The sequence below is a fragment of the Macaca mulatta genome, chromosome 20, assembly GCF_049350105.2.
Source record: "Macaca mulatta isolate MMU2019108-1 chromosome 20, T2T-MMU8v2.0, whole genome shotgun sequence".
NCBI lineage: Eukaryota > Metazoa > Chordata > Mammalia > Primates > Cercopithecidae > Macaca > Macaca mulatta.
This window is the reverse complement of record NC_133425.1, coordinates 70,051,892-70,068,988: the sequence shown is the minus strand read 5'-3', so window position 1 is coordinate 70,068,988 and position 17,097 is coordinate 70,051,892. Positions and strand designations below refer to the sequence as shown.

The window sequence follows — 17,097 nt, the reverse complement described above, 5'->3', positions numbered from 1 at the left end:
ACTGCACTCCGGCCTGGGTGACAGAGCGAGACTCTGTCTCAAAAAACAAACAGAAAGAAATGTACAGTGGGAGCAGGCAGAGTAGCTCATGCCTGTAATCCCAGAAGTTTGGGAAGCTGAGGTAGAAGGATCCCCTAAGGCCAGGAGTTTGAGACCAGCCTGGGCAACATAGCATGACCTCATCTCTAAAAAAAAAAGTAGCAGATTAGCCGGCCATTGTGGCATGTGCCGATAGTCCTAACTACTCAGGAGGCTGAGATGGAAGGATCGCTCGAGCCAGGAACTGGAGGCTGAGGTTGCAGTGAGCCGTGATTGCACCACCGCACTCCAGCCTGCTGACAGAGCAAGACCCTGTCTTTTACACACACACACACAGGCACACAAACACAAAGAGTGGAAAAAAAGAGAACACAGGCCTGAATCCAATGGACTTGTCTTCTAGAACACACCATGCCACCTGAGACAAGTCAGCCAATCTTTCCAAGCATAAACCTCCTTAACTGCACAGGGAGGAGACTGCATGGCCAGGCATGGGGAGAGGGAATCGCTTGAATCAGCAAAAAGAAGTAGGAGGTATGAGGGAGGGTCTTGTTGTTGTTGATGCTGCTGCTGCTGCTGTCGTTTGGGTTTTTTAATAAAACGGTTCAGTGACTTTTATTGTTTTTTGTAGCATAATCATTTGCCATTTTGTAAACAGTGCCAAGAACAATATTTTTCTTTCTTAAATTATTAGATTATAAAAGACACATTTAGAAATATTGTTTCTGGAATAATGGCACATGAGGTTGTTTGTAAATCAGTAGTCTTGATTCTCCTTTTAAAAATAGCAAAATACAGGATAATTCTTAGATTGGAGTGTTATGCAATAGATCTGAAATTTGCTATATTATACCAGTTGGGTCAGTGAGGAGATAATATATTTTAGGTGCCTTGTGGATAGCACATGCTGTAAACCTGCTTGAGGTGGCTTGAGGTCTCAGTCTTGAGAGAGTACGGTCCAGAAGTGGTCTCGGCAAGTCTGCAAAAGGACACGTTTTAAGGAACTCATGTCCTGCGAGCTGTTGATGCTGCTCATTGGAGTTGAAACTCAGATTCTCCCATTTTACCACTGCAGCGAGGGACAGGATTTTGTAAGGAAGGACCCAGCAGGGAAGCCTCCAAAAGCCCCTCTTGTTTACCCTGACAAGCCCTGGCCACGCCCCCTCCAGCTGTGCTCCCAGCACAGAGACTTTCCCTGGGGGCCTCTCCAGATCCCCAGGTCCCGCATTCACTGGAAAAACCCACGTGTCTCCCTGACTCAGTGCATTCCTGGAAACTTTGCCCTAATCGGAGGTTAGAGACTGGAGGGCTGAGGATCCCGGTGGCTGCCAACAGTCAGTGGCAACATTTGGTAAAAAATGGAGCTAGTGGCTTGAAAACCCACGGGGGGTATCCTAATGCGTTCCCAGTGGTAATTTCATTTTTTCAAGCCTCTGCCCCTTTTCCCACGTCCTGGGTTGCCTGCCCACCTGTGCTGGCTTCTGCTTCTGGTGTCGAGGTTGCTGGCAGTGGCATTAGAGGGGGCTCCACTTCACGAGTAGAATGGATGCTGGGTCCGTGGTGAACAGTCGACGCCCCGGGACCCAGGACTGTCTTTTTGTCCTTCTCCACACACCTGAGCTGGAGAGTTGGTCACAGCTCAGGCACACGTTTCCCGCTGGTTTTCTTTCCTCCTTTCCTCTGGCTCCCATGAATACCGGGACAGTGGCCTGCAGGGCCCATCGCCTTGCAATGACTGTGGGGAGGGCGAGGGGTGGGTGGGCTTCAGGGGTTCTGACCCTTGTCACTTGCCAGATACGGTTTCTTAGGCCACCACAGGCATCTAGAGCTCAGCTGCTGGTCGGTCCTGACTCCAGGTTTGGATCTAGAAAGGCAGAGGGCAGCTTATTAAAGATGGAAGCAAGCGGATCCGCTGCCTTCATTTCAGCCAAAAGCTTTCACCAAAAACCACCAGCTCCAAGGAGACTGCTCCCTGGGGGCCGCAGAGGTGGGCTTGTTAACGCCAGAGCCTCCTCCCCAAGAAAGACTCTCGCTGCAGATACAGATACGGCTCGGGACAGCCTTGGCACCATCATCTCCCTCTGGGGCCTGCCCCTTCCTAGCTGCCAGGGACCATGTACCACCCAGGGGTGCTGCGACACCTGGACCCCCCACCTTCCCCCTGGGCCTCCATGGGGTGGGGGCAGCTGGACCCAAGGCCTGAGGCAACCATTCCCTTTCAGTAAAGGGGTTTTCAGGCAAAACCCAGGCTGTGGGATAAAAGGCCATCTGTCCGTCCCGCGGTGCCCAGCCCCGGCTTTCCCGAACAACATGCCTTTATGCCGGCGCCCCCGCCCGCAGCCCCCGCCCGCCGCACACTGCCTCCTTTCAGGCTGCCTCTATGGTGGACTTGTTTGTTTGTGGTGCAGAGCGCAGACGTTCTGTTGTTCTTCTCTGTTCTCTCCCCCGTGCGCCGTCCAAGCAAACCCTCTCTAGGGAGGACAGGGTCTGGGACCCTGGAGGAAGCTGGGGGCTTGGGGACCTCCCAGGGAGTCCTCCAGGAGGGGAGAAAGGAGGGTACGTGGGGAGCCTTCCCGGGAACAGTCCTGGGAGTGGGCTGCTCTCTGCCCTCCCCCCGCCCCTCCAGCAGTCACTTGAGAGATCTTGAATAAGTCACTCGGGCCGCCTGTGCCTCAGTTTCCCCCGTGTGCGGAATGCCTCCTGCCAGTCTCTCAGGGAGAGTTGTGTCCGTCCCGGTGAGATGCCGCCGCATGTGCGCCGTGGTGAAGGTGCTTGTGGTGGAGGTGGCAGGGCTGTCCCAGCTGCCACCTGGGGGATGGGGGAAGTGCAGAATAGAACAAGATTTGCACTAAAGAGGGCAGCAGTTTGCTCCACTGCTCCACGCGCAGCATTTCCATGTGGGAAAAACTAGGAAGTGACCTCTCAGGCCCTAAAGAAGGGGAACAAGGCCGCCCCTGGCTGCAGGTGGGCAGCAGTGGGCTAGGAACGGACCTACTTGAATGCCTGTCCCCCGGGGCCATCTGTGTGGCCTGCCCCTGCGGGCCGGGTGGCAACGCTGTGCTGACTGAAGGATCCTGGTTTCTGCCGCGTCCTCAGCTTAGGGTGAGGGGCAGACTCCTGGCTCCTCAGCACTTCGGATGCCTCCCTCGGTTGTCCCCTCTCCTTCTTGAACTCCCTTTCCTTTGGTGACCCGTCTTGATCCCAGGTGAAACTGATTCAGGCCTTGTTACAGGTTTTCTAGGCTCCTGTAACAAACTATCACAAACTGGGTGGTTGAACAACAGAAATGTATTGTCTCACAGCTCTGGAGGCCGGAAGTCTGAGAGCAAGGTGTTGGCTGGGTGGGTTCCTTCTGAGGACATTGAGGGACAGTCTGTTCCAGCCCTCCCCTGAGCTGCTGGGGACTGCCAGCTGCTCTTGACAATACTTGGCTTGGAGAGGCATTGCTCCCATCTCTCCCTCCATCTTCACACGCGTGTGTCTGTGCCCAAATCACCCCTTTTATAAGGCCCACTGGAATGACGTCATCTTAACTAATTACATCTGCAATGACCCTGTTTCCCAAGAAAGTCACATTCTGAGGCTCTGGGGGTTTGAACTTCAGCATAGAGATCTTTGTGAGGACTGGCATAGCTCAACCCACAACCTCCACACTGGGAAGCGAGACCCTGGAACTAACACCCTTGGTGCATGGCCTGAGTCTCTACTGTGATTCCTTACCCCTCACAGATTTTGTCACCTTTCTTTCTTATTTATTTATTTATTTTGAGATGGAGTCTTGCTCTGTCACCCAGGCTGGAGTACAGTGGCAAGATCTCAGCTCACTGCAACCTCCACTTCCTGAGTTCAAGCGATTCTTCTGCCTCAGCCTCCCAAGTAGCTGAGATTACAGGTGCCTGCCACCATGCCTGGCTAGTTTTTGTATTTTTAATAGAGATGAGGTTTTGTCATGTTGCCCAGGCTCGTCTCAAACTCCTGACCTTAGGTGATCCACCTGCCTCGGCCTCCCAAAGTACTGGGATAACAGGCATGAGCCACCATGCCCGGCCAATTTTATCACCTTTCTAGATGTAAGGTGAAGAGAACCAGGAAAAACCAGGTCCAACACCCACTTCTGCTCCCTGACCTACTGCTTTCTCTAAAAGCCAGTCCCTGCCTGAGATTGCCCTTCATCAGACCTTGCTGGGACTCTGGTCCCTTTGGCGCCTGCCTGCCCCGACTCCACCTGGGCCTTGGTGCAACTGGCCCTGAACGCCTGCCCCATGAGGGTATACCCCAGGCTCCCCATTGGAATTCCCCATTCCAGGAATTGACAGGGCGGAGAAAACCCCTGCTCTCGTCTGTCCCTACTCATCCTTTTCAGTGGACAGGGCATCCCAGGGAGCAGGAGGCCTGCAACTTGCCTGGGAGTTTCAAACTGGCACACCAAGGGCCACATTTATATCCATACATGTTGATTTGGCTCACATCATTTGTTTTAAATGCAAGTCACATTTTAAAATCTGGAGATTTTACATAAAAATGTATTTTTCCAGCTTTTCATAGAAATCGGGGCCAGGCGCAGTGGCTTATGCCTGTAATCCCAGCACCTTAGGAAGCCAAGGTAGGAGGATCACCTGAGGCCAGGAGTTTGAGGCTAGGAGGTTGAGACTAACCTGGGCCACATAGCGAGACCCCCTTTGATACTAAAAAATTAAAAAAATAAAAATTGAGCCCCGGAGTTCAAGGCTGCAGCAAGCCACGATCACATCGCTCCACTCCAGCCTGGGAAACAGAGTGAGACTCTGTGTCAAAAGAAAAGAAAAGAGAGAAGAAAAGAAATCAGAAGGTCTGACAACCCTTGGTCCCCATCTTCCTATGACTTGGACCTAAGTCAGAGCTGCCCTATTATAACAGGGCGTGGCCCCTCTATTTCACTGTAGTCTGCCTCATACCCTGCAGCCTCCCTGATACGAAGATGCAGTGACAGGCCAGGCACCACCATGGCTCATGCCTGTAATCCCAAGAAGGCTGAGGCAGGCAGATTGCCTGAGCTCACGAGTTCAAGACCAGCCTGGGCAACATGGTGAAACTCTGTCTCTGCTAAAAATACAAAAAAGTAGCCAAGCATGGTGGTACATGCCTGTAGTCCCAGCTACATAGGAGGCTGAGACAGGAAAATCGCTTGAACTGAGGAGGCGGAGGCTGCAGCGAGACAAGATGGTGCCACTGCATTCTAGTCAGGGCTACAGAGCAAGACTCTGTCTCAAAAAAAAAAAAAAAAAAAAAAAAATTCCATTGACAGTGACTCGATGCTGTCCTTGTGGCTTGGGCTGACCAGAGAGGAAATAATGCCTGGTGATGAGCCAGGAATTGGTGTTGTGCTGGGAGCATTGAGGGTTGGTACTTCTCAAAGGCTTCTCTCTCGTGTGGCCTTGGACTATGGCTGGAAGGATCTAAGGAGGTTGAAGTGCCCTCTCTACCCTCCATTGTCCAGCATGTCCAGTGGCTCTCGGCTGGGAATGAGCAGTGCCTGCCGACCCCGTCTCCTTGGCAGAGCACCTTGGCCATTGCTTGTGCCCATCCTTCTCTCTCCAAGTAGACATGGGCTGTGGACGGCTCTCTTCCTGCCTGCCCTCCCCACACATTGGTGGTCTTTCCAGGCCTGGGCTCTCAGAGTCGACCCAGCCACCCACCTGCTCGCTAATGGATCACTCAGCAGGTATTGGCGGGCCAAGACTGTGCTGGGGACTAGGGAGTGAGCAGTGAGCAAGATTGAGCGGGGTCTCTACCGCACAGGGCTTACAGGCTAGCTTGGAATACAATCAACAGGTAAATGCGGTATCAGGAGAGCCAGGTGCCCCCTCGCCACTCAACAGCCCTGGGCCTGAACACAAGAGTGTCGAGCTGTGTCTCCTGCCTGCCTTCCCAAGGCAGAGAGGCCAGGAGGGACTGGGATGAAGGCTTCCGTTCTCAGCACCGGACTGTTGCCCTGGGATAGTCTTGTCCGCCTCAGGGTACAAGAAAGCTGTGACCTGCAGGAGATCGAGACCACGGTGAAACCCTGTCTCTACTAAAAATTACAAAAAATTAGCCGGGCGCGGTTGTGGGCGCCTGTAGTCCCAGCTACTCGGGAGGCTGAGGCAGGAGAATGGCGTGAACCCGGGAGGCGGAGCTTGCAGTGAGCCGAGATCGCGCCACTGCACTCCAGCCTGGGCTGGGCGACAGAGCGAGACTCCGTCTCAAAAAAAAAAAAAAAAAAAAAAAGAAAGCTGTGACCTGACACAGATGGGTTGGACACCCCCTGTCAAGCCACACTCATCAACACTTGTGCTGATCATTCCTGTGAAAGCCAGTGTGAGTCTAACTACAAAATTCTTCACTTCCCTTACCAAATGCTGAAACCTACCCAATTCAAAGGCATCACCAGCCAGGTGCGGTGGTTCACACCTGTAATCCCAGAACTCTGGGAGACTAAAGTGAGCAGATTGCTTGAGCTTAGGAGTTTGAGACCAACCTGGGCAACATAGCAAGACCTTGTCTCTATAAAAAATAAAAAATTCACTGGACATGGTGGTGCACACCTATGGTCCCAGCTATTTGGGAGGCTGAGGTGGGAGGATTGCTTGAACGTGGGAGTTCAAGAGCAGCCTGAGCAACAAAGCAAGACCCCATCTCTACAAAAAATTTAAAAATTAGCTGGGCATGATGGTGAATACCCATCATCCCAGCTACTTGGGAGGCTGAGGTGTGAGGATTGCTTGAGCCTGGGAGGTTGAGGCTGCACTGAGCCAAGATCATGCCACTGCACTCCAGCCTGGGTGACAGAGTGAGACCTTGATTTAAAAAAAAAAAAAAAAAAAAAAAGGCATAATCTGGAATAATTTCCAAATATTGGAAAAAAGGCATCATCTGGAATAATTTCCAAATACTGGGGGAAAAAAAAGCACACATATCTTCATTTAAGGCACTTTTTGGATTTTAAAGTGTTTAAAAACCACCCTTTGGCTTGCTTCCAGGACCAGGAGAGCCTTTTAAATAATGAATGTGAAAGTTTCCAAGAAACTTTTTCTAAAAGCCTTTTAAAGCTGGAGTTGTACCCTAGTTCCCAGGAATGACCTCTACACACTCGTGATTCACGGATGGTGTTCACCTGTGGAATTCAAGGGTGAGCTGGCTCAACTCTAAAATAAACACTGGGGCGGGAGTCTGGAAAACGTGGCCCAGATCAACGTGTGTGGCGTGCGTGCAGCGCAGCCGCTCCTGGCAGGACTCAGTTCCGGGAGTCCTGGTGTTCCCCAGGTGGGAACGGGAGACCTTCTTCAGGAGGGTCTTTGTCTTAGCTGTGTGGAGGGAGAGTTTTTAGACCTGGAATCTCACAACTAGACTTGAGAAAATTAATCAATGAACAATGCACTGGAGGACGTGTCCCTGTACCTAGGACTATTCCTGCTACTGACACCGTGTGACACTGGCTTTGGTTTTCCTTGGAGTCTCCTCCCATGTTGGAGGTGTGTCCCACCTTGTGATAAGAACCTGGGCTTCTGCCAGGGAGGGGTGTGGTCCCGATGAAGCCACCCAGAAAGTACCTTGCTTATTTAGTCAGTCTGGGGCTTATTTGCCAGAAGCATATCAGTCCTGACATTGCTCCCTGGGGTGGCACCAGGATCCTAGAGCAGAAGCAGGAAGGAGAAGGATAGGAAGAGGCCATGCCCACCCCCTTCCCCTTTGTCCCTCTTTTCCTCAGCCTCCATAGAGAGGGTGCCTCCTCTTCTAGCCCTTGACTGGCTCTGGTCCATGATTCAGAGGGATTCTGGAGAGAGAATCCTGGCCGCTCTGTGCTGGGGATGGAGCCGCTCGAGGTATGACCCACTGCCCTTCCCCAGGCTCTCAGGAGCAGGACAGAAATCCACAGAGCAGGGACTCTTCTGCTTTCCTCATGTCACCCAGGATACTTCCAGTTGAATGAGGAAGCTTTCAACGGCTGTTTCTATTTAGCATCTCTCTAAGAAACTGGATTTCTGTAATTTTTGAAGTAGAACCTTAGAACCAGGACATGGTGAACATTTGGTTTACTTCCTGTTACGGATAGATCATCGAGCCCCACATCAACCATCTTGAGCCCAAAGAGCAATTATGTGCAATTAATGCTCATAAAAACAGAATGTTGTTATAATTGTTCTGCATTAATAAATATTTTAAAATAGAGGCCGGGTATGGTGGCTCACAGCAATAATCACAGCACTTTGGGAGGCAGAGGCAGGAGGATCACTGGAGTACAGGAGTTCGAGATCAGACTGGGCAACATAGTGAGACCCTATCTCTATAAAAAGAAAATAATTTTAAAAATAATAAAATAGAACCTTTTTTGGTAAATGTCAGTATAAAGTTGCCAACTGCCTTCCTTGGAAATAACTGCCTGTTATCCTGACAACATGTACTTCCTATATATTTGGTATTGAAATTTCCTCTTGTTTATGAAATGTTGCTGATAGTAAATTAAAAAAAAATTTTTTTTTGAGACAAAGTCTCACTCTGTTGCCCAGGCTGGAGTGCAGTGGCACAATCATAGCTCACTCATAGCCTCAACCTCCTGGACTCAAATGATCCTCCTCCCTCAGCCTCCTGAGTAGCTAGGACTACAGGTGCACACTAGCACCATGCCTGGCTTTTTTTTTTTCTGTGATAGAGACAGTGTCTCATTTTGTTGCCCAGGCTTGTCTCAAACTCCTGGCCTCAAGCAATCCTCCCACCTCAGCCTCCCAAAGTGCTGGGATTGCAGGCATTGGCTACCATGCCTGCCCTTGAAATATTTTTATTTGGCAAAATAAAATACTAGCAATCTCATACCAGTCTTATATATTTTTCATTCTGCTCATGCCTTTCCTATGTACTCGGCCAAAGGGCACTGAGAATCTATGATCTAGATTGTTGGAATTTTGATCCTTTTATCTGGGCACTGCCCTATCCAACCCAGAGTGCAAGATTCATGTTTTGTGTCCTGGCCCACCCCCTCAGGCAGACACCCCACCACATGGCAGGGTGGGCAGATACACCCACTCCATTTGTTTCACATCCCCAAGGAGTGTGAGCCCTGCAGAGTTTCAGGGCTTCGCCCCCACAGCCAGGCCCACCACATGGCAGGAGTCTTGGGAGACGTTGGCTGCTTGCAGAGACCCAGCATTGAAACACAGCCCACTGGGGAAATGTGGGTGGAGCATCTGGTATTTGCAAGACCCAGGCTAGGCACGGGTCTAAAAACAGGAAACAGAAATCCACAAGGTCCCTGCCTATTGGAACCTATCACACCACTGGACAAAAAAAGATAATTACCCCCAACATTCACAAACAACAGGAGGCAAGAAATTATAAATACCAACTGGGTAAAAATCACAGATGGAAAGTATGACTTTTTAAAAGTTCGAAAATGGGCTGGGTGCATTGGCTCATGCGTGTAATCCCAGCATTTTGGGAGGCCGAGGCAGGCAAATCACTAGAGAACGGGAGTGTAAGACCAGCCTGAGCAACATAGCAAAACCCTATCTCTACAAAAAATACAAAAATGAGCCTGCTGTGGTGGCGTGTGCCTGTGGCCCCAGCTACTCAGGAGGCTGTGGTGGGAGGATCACTTGGGCCGAGGAGGTGGAAGTTGCAGTGAGCCGAGATCACTCCGCTGAACTCCAGCCCTGGGTGACAGAGCAAGAGACCCTGTCTCAAAAATAAAGTTGGAAAATGAATAGATCAGTTGCTAGAATGATTGGAGAAGAAGATCGTGGTGGTAAAGAGAATATTCTGGGCCGGGCGCGGTGGCTCAAGCCTGTAATCCCAGCACTTTGGGAGGCCGAGACGGGCGGATCACGAGGTCAGGAGATCGAGACCATCCTGGCTTACACGGTGAAACCCCGTCTCTACTAAAAAATACAAAAAACTAGCCGGGCGAGGTGGCGGGCAACTGTAGTCCCAGCTACTCGAGAGGCTGAGGCAGGAGAATGGCATAAACCCAGGAGGCGGAGCTTGCAGTGAGCTGAGATCCGGCCACTGCACTCCAGCCTGGGCCACAAAGCGAGACTCCGTCTCAAAAAAAAAAAAAAAAAAAAAAAGAATATTCTAAGGTCCCACTGCTGGCTCGACCCCTCACTAGCTGTGAGACTGCCCCGTGGGCAGGTCCCTTCATGTGCCGAATGGGAATAAGCACTGTGCCTACTTCATGCAGTTATTAGGAAGATTAGACGGCTGAGCATATAGTAAACACTCATGAAATACCAACTCCCTAAATGCCTTGTCTTCTGCTTGCAGTGGTGGTTCAGGTGGATATACCCAAAAGAGATCTGTGTCTACCACTCCGAGCAGTCTGAAAAGTGTAGTATAGACAAAAACATTAATAGTACTATGTATGGTAAGCCCTTCCCTGCTAAGGTGAGCCTTGTGGCTGGGTGCGATGGTTCACGCCTGTAATCCCAGCACTTTGGGAGGCCGAGGCGGGCGGATCACTTGGTCAGGAGATCAAGACCATCCTGGCTAACACGGTGAAACCCTGTCTCTACTAAAAAAATACAAAAAAGAAATTAGCCAGGCATGGTAGTAGGTGCCTATAGTCCCAGCTACTGGGGAGGTTGAGGCAGGAGAATGGCATGAACCTGAGAGGCGGAGCTTGCAGTGAGCTGAGATGGTGCCACTGCATTCCAGCCTGGGTGACAGAATGAGATTCCGTTTAAAAAAAAAAAAAAAAAAACAGATGAGCCTTGTGTTTTCTAGGAGAGGCAAATGGGGTTGCAGTGAGTGGTACTGGGGGTACAGAGAAGGAGTCAACCATCCTACTCAAGGAAGGACTTGAGTGACCTGGAGAAAACTACCCAGGAAGAAGGAAGTCAATAGCTCACTGGAGCAGGGTGGTGGGGAGGGATTGGAGAGGGCATGCCCTGGAGTATTTTGAGGTTAAATAGAACTGGAAGGAACAGGATTATTGAGCTGCTGTCATGGGAAGAGGGAGGACTTTTTTATTGGATATTTGAGGTATTTCCATGTATGATGTGCTATAAAATCCACTATTCTTTGTACTCAAGAGAGCATGAGATAGATACACACACACACACACACGTATTTTTTAAATCAGGTGTTGGCCCAGCGCGGTGGCTCACACCTGTAATCCCAGCACTTTGGGAGGCCGAGGTGGGTGGATCACGTGAGGTCAGGAGTTCAAGACCAGTCTGGGCAATATGGCCAAACCCCATCTCTATTAAAAATACAAAAATTAGCCGGGTGTGGTCACGTGCACCTGTAGTTCCAGCTACTTGGGAGGCTGAAGTGGGAGGATGGCCTAGGCCCAGGAGGCAGAGGTAGCAGTGGGCCATTGCACTCCAACTTGAGTGACAGAACAAGAGCCTGTCTCAAAGAAATAAAAAAATTCAGGTATTAGCTTGGTGATACAGACTAAATACGCTGAGACACACAGACTAAGACAGGACCACAAAAGCCGACTTTTAGGTTACATGTGGATTTTCCCATAAAATGCCAAATACTGTCAGCATCAGGTTCTCTTGGGTCCGTTTGGAAACAAAAATGTACAAGTCGTGACAGTAGCCTCTTGGCCGCCGGCCAGCGCCCAACTTCCAGCTCCCTGCCATGGCCACCAGCACCATGGCTTCCTTCAGTCACAAGGACACAGAGAAGGCGAGCGCTCTCTCTCCGCCCCTCCTACGGGGAAGCGTGGGTTTCACTTTACGTGCCAGCCTGCTCGCTCTGGCCTCACCCTGCTCGCTCTGGGCTCACCCTGCGTGACATCAGAGCTGGCTGGGGCTGTGTGCTTTTCCGAGCACATCCCATTTCCCTCTGACTTTACCTTTTTGTGAGTTCGATTTAACCTTGAGTCCACTTGGGCACTGCTCTGCCAATCCCACCCCACGTGTGGCTGCTGACTGACTGGCACTTGGGTGTTGCTGCAGGGACAGCCTCCCTCGCTCCCTGCTGCCTTTCTTTCTTGTGGGCGTGTGGCCCTAGAAGCCACAGCCTGTGACTCATCAGCGTGGCCCCGTGAGCCCCACCAGGTGCCCTGGGTGCTACCCTGGTACTCTCTTTGCCTGGGACCTGCCAGGGACCTGAGGGAGGACTAGCAGGGACCCCTTTCCCGGAGGGCTCCCACTAAGCAAGCTCCTTCCCCTGCAGTCTCTCCGCTGGCTCACTTCCTCTCCCAGATTTTTCTGCCTGTTTTGTTTATGCAGAAATTTTATTATTATTATTATTATTATTATTATTTTGAGACGGAGTCTCGCTCTGTCGCCCAGGCTGGAGTGAAGTGGCACGATCTCGGCTCACTGCAACCTCTGTCTTCCAGATTCAAGCGATTCTCCTGCCTCAGCCTCCTGAGTAGCTGGGATTACAGGCGCACACCACCACGCCTGGTGAACTTTTTTGTATTTTTAGTAGAGATGAGTTTTCACCATGTTGGCCAGGCTGGTCTCAAACTCCTGACCTCAGGTGATCCACCCACCTTGGTCTCCCAAAGTGCTGAGATTACAGGTGTGAGCCACTGTGCCTGGCTGGAAATTGTTTTTTTTTTTTTTAAGGGAAATGTAAAATACAGAGAATAACAATGCTCACATCAGGGTCTCTCTGTTTTCAGAAGGACCCAACGTCCTTGATCTCCACCACCCTGCCCCACCCATGGGGCTCTCACCACTCCTGGCTGCCTCTTCTCGGGGCAGCTTGGGGCTCTGCCCTCTTCCCTCACCCACTGTATATAATCCTCTCATATGTTCTCCTTCCAGGGCTCCATGGAGAACGAGGCTGTAGCCCTTGAGGAGACTCAGAAGACAGATCCTGCTATGGAACCACGGTTCAAAGTGGTGGATTGGGACAAGGTACCTGGCATAGGACGGAGTGGGGTGATGACTGGGGGCTGGCGGGGATGAGGAGAGGGAGAGGGTGTGTGGAGCCAAAGGTGGGAGTGGGCATGACGTGTGCCCAGGGGAGAAGGGAAGGGGAAACAGGTGTCCACAGCCCACAGGCGTGACCTGGGGCAGCAAACTCAGGCAGGGGTGTGCCTCATTGGTGGAAAGTTCAGAAAAATAGCAGACAAGGTCTCAGCATGGAGCCAGATCCCAGACACCCCTGGAAAAGAAGAATTCTCCCACCAGGACCCCTGTAGCTGAGAAGGGGCTGTGACAGGGTTGGCAGGCCCAGACATGCTCACTTTGACCAGGGTGCAAGGTAGAGCTGCCCCTGGCACCTGCAATCATCTGGAAACGACATTGGCCAGTGCAGGGCACAGGAGCCTGCTGAGTCCAGCAGGAGATAGCACTAAAGCCATCCTCCGTGTTTGGGAGGAGTCAGAGGTGCCTGCAGTCTTAGGATAAGCCTCTTTTGGCATTGAGAGGCCAGTGCCTTGCTGTGGCTGAGCAGACCCCATAGACCGGTGAGGTGAGCCCTGGAGGAGCTGAGCGGTCACGGTGGAAAAGGAGTCACTCAGTGGCGGGGGAGAAGCAGCGTTGCCTGGTGGGGGGTCACTGGAGGGAGCCGGGTTTGGTGCCATTTCTTTCCAGCTTAGGAACAGACACAAATGTGCATGTCCATAAACCCCTACCCTGCGTGCCCTCTGCCTAGGCTGGGCCTCAAAGACACAGAAACAAACAGCACAGGCCCGTCCCCGCGGGAGCTCACAGCCTGGTGGAGGGGACAGTAACCCCTCCCCACCACAGCCGTAAACAGTTATTACCCCAGGAGGCGGCATGGGATGCATGCCCAAGGAACACAGGCGAGCAGAGTAGGGCAGGGACCCCACAAAGCTGACTCTGCTGGGCCCCCTCGGCCCTGACGCTGGGAACATGGAGATCCCAACTGTCACATGAGATCACAACTGCCTCTGGGAGAACCCATCCGCCCACAGCACAGGCGCCTGGGGGATCCAACCAGAGAGGCCGAAAGAAGTTGTTCTGTGCCACGTCCCCTCCTGAGAGGTGCAGAACCCAGGGGAAGATGGGGGCCAGCCGGAGGAAAGGCCGCCCGGCCACACAGCTGGCAAGCTGGTTTCTGAGCCTCAACCCCCAGCTTGGGCCCTGGACGCTGTCAGGGTCAGGACCTCAGTCTGGAACAGGGGGCGATCACAGGGGAATGGGGAGAGTTTGCAGAATGATGAGGGACCAGAGGGTGAGCTACAGCATGTCCTGGCTCAGGGTCTTGTCCTGAGTGACCAGTGGATGGTACCGGAAGGAGCTGTAGAGAGAGGCATCTGTGAGCTTGGCTTAGGGTTTGAATTCTGAAAAGAGCTGACCGGGACTGAACAAATGTGGCAGCCCTCAGGGTGGAGTGACATGAACAAAACTGTCCTGGAGGGAGGAGCTGGGGTCTGAGGCTGGCTGGGGATGGGAGATCCAGCCCACGTTGCCAGCTCTGCGGCCAGCTCCTCCCAGTCTCCCCGAGCTGTGGTTCAGGGCGGACCCCGGCCCCATCACTGCAGGAGGCAAGGGGAGGATTAACCTGGGCTGTGCCACCATCACCTGTTCTGTCACCACGACCACACCCAAGAGGACAAGGGGCCCCTCCTCCCCCATGGCCTGCTCCCTGCTTGGCTCTGGGCCAGCCGTCCAGGCAGCCTGACTCACCTTCCCCACCTCTCTCTCATTCTCTCTCTCCACACACTCACTCTTCCTCCCCTTCCTCCTGTGTCCCTGGGCTGAGACAGCAGGGTGAGGGCTGGGCCCAGGAGGATGTGGAGGCCTACTCTGGATGGAGCCCCCACCCCCCCGGGTGTGCATGGGAACCCCCCTTAGCACCCCAGAAAATCAGCACCAGGAGCGGGGCTTCCCACGAGTGTGGAGGGTGCTTTTCTGCTTTTTTCTTTTCTTTTAACTTTTGACTTTCCAAAAAAGGGTGCTGCTGCTCTCTCGTTCACCTCACGGGCAATCCCAGCTCTGTTAGTGGGAACAGAGAGGCGGGGGGAGCCACCAGCGCTCCAACCTGAGCCCCCCATCTGTTGCTGACCCCGGCAGGGGGTGCTGGGGTGGGTCTTTGGGTCGGGACATGGAAGAGCTGGGAGAGAGGCCGTGTAGGCGGCAGCTCTGTCTCAGCCGAGGGTCCCAGGTCTGGGGTGGATTTGCACACCTGCTCCTGGGGCAGAGGGGCTTGCCGGTGTTAACCCTTCTGGCTTACCCTCCAAGCTCGGTACTGTGCTTGCTGCCGAAGACTGGAGTGCTGGTCTCCCAGGATCCAGTTTCCCTGGCCCTAGAAGGTGGGGACAGAGTGGGCCATGCTGGGAAGAGTGAGGGGACCTTAGGCCATGGCGCCAGGGCAGAGTTAGAAGGATCTGAAAAGACAGCGAGAAGAGCCAGGAAGCAAACCCTGGAGCCCCTCCCTGCTCAGAGGTGAGGGATCGTCTGACTTTCGGGCTCTGTGTGGAATTTTACCAGAACAGTTTCTAAATCATCCCTTCAGTCACCCAGCCAGGCAGGACCCAGGCTTCCTTATGGGACAGGAAGCCAGGCTGTGGATTCTCACCCTCCACGTCCCTCCCCGTTTCTAGAACACAGCCAGGTGAGGTGGCCAGAGCTGCCCACCACTCTCAGCTCCTGGGCACACCTGTCCCCCTGGTCCAGCAGCCTCCTTTGCCACTTCGCCATGTCTTTTTCGGAGCCCTCCCTTGGGAGCACTCTCCACCCTTTCTGCCCTGGGGACCAGCCTCCCTTTGGGGAAGCGTAGAGAACAGGTGTGATTTGAGGGGGTTGCAGAAGTTCCCTGCCCAGACACTCAGCAGCGGAGTTAGCCCTGAATCCACACCCCTTGTACTGAGCCCTCACTGTGTGCCAGCCGCTTTAAATGTGTTATCGGTTATCTGCTTTAATCCTGCTGATAGCACGAGGGATAAGGATTATAATTATCCTCATTTAACTGATGAGGAAGAGCTTACATCTCCCGCCCAAAGTCACCTCTGGGCACACTAGCAGCCCAGATAGCAGCCCCTCCCCTCCACAAGGTAGTAGAACCTTCCCACCCTGACAGCTGACCATGAATAAGACCCCAAGACCCGTGAATAGGAGAGGGTGTGGCGGGGGGCTGGGAAGCTGAGCAGATACCAGTGGTGTCTCCCAAGCCAGCCACATCCTCTTCCCCATCCTTCCTCAGGCTAAGCCAGATGCTGGCATAACCAGCTTCCTTCCAGCCTCTGGGGCTGGCCAATGGGTCTGATCACCCTCTTCCCTCAAGGGACAGATAGACCCATCCAGCAGGCGTGTCAGTAGTCAGCTCCCCAAACTCCCTGTCCCTGCCCCTTGCCCAGCATAACACACACCACCCTGACACCAGGGTCCCCAGGGCCTGGCAAGGCTATTGATATTGGCCATAGTGTTTTACCTGTTTAGGACCCCCAGATCAGTCACAGGGGGACCAGGCTCGGCACTGTGGGCACTGGCCTGGCTCTCCTCCAGGCACCCTGCCTGCCTAGTCGCCTTGGGCGCCCTTGGGCCTCCTTTCTCTCTATAATCCCTCCCTGCCAGAGTAGGGGTCTGGAGGGCCCAACATCCAAAGGGCCATCCCAAGACTGTCATTACAGGGCTCAGGGTCCCTAAGTCTCCTCTCTGCCTGCCTCCTTGCCCAGAGCTCCTGGCCCCTCTTCAGAGGAGCTCAGTGGTGCTCAAAAAATACCCCAAGGCAGAAAGCAGGCAGGTGGGCTGGGCACTGCCTTCTGCTTCTGTGGTCTTAGAGGACACCCTAGGAGGGCATAGACAGGGCAGGCTGGGTGGCAAGAGATGCCACGTGGTGTTCCAGTATGATGGAGAAAGCTCTTCCCTCTATCTTTTTAATTTTTTTAGAGACAGGGTCTTACTCTGTCACCCAGGCTGGAGTACAGTGGCAAGATTGTAGCTCACTGCAGCCTCAACCTCCTAGGCTCAAGCCATCCTCCCAGGCTCAAGCCATCCTCCCACCTCAGCTTCCTAAGTAGCTGGGACTACAGGTGCATACCACCATGCCTGGCTAATTTTCTTAAATTTTTTTGTAGAGATAGGGTCTCGCTATGTTGCCCAGGCTGATCTCAAACTCGCAGACTCAGTGATCCTCCCACCTTGGCCTCCCAAGGTGCTGGGATTGCAA

At 52.9% G+C, this 17,097-nt stretch overlaps 1 protein-coding gene across 1 annotated transcript in view; it reads left to right on the top strand.

Annotated features, from left to right (window-relative positions):
- FA2H (fatty acid 2-hydroxylase) overlaps positions 1-17,097 on the top strand; it is a 64,635-nt gene that overhangs the window by 24,125 nt on the left and 23,413 nt on the right. Inside the window, 1 exon segment of the mRNA NM_001194422.3 lies at positions 12,783-12,875. Coding sequence (NP_001181351.2) covers positions 12,783-12,875 — 93 coding nt within the window.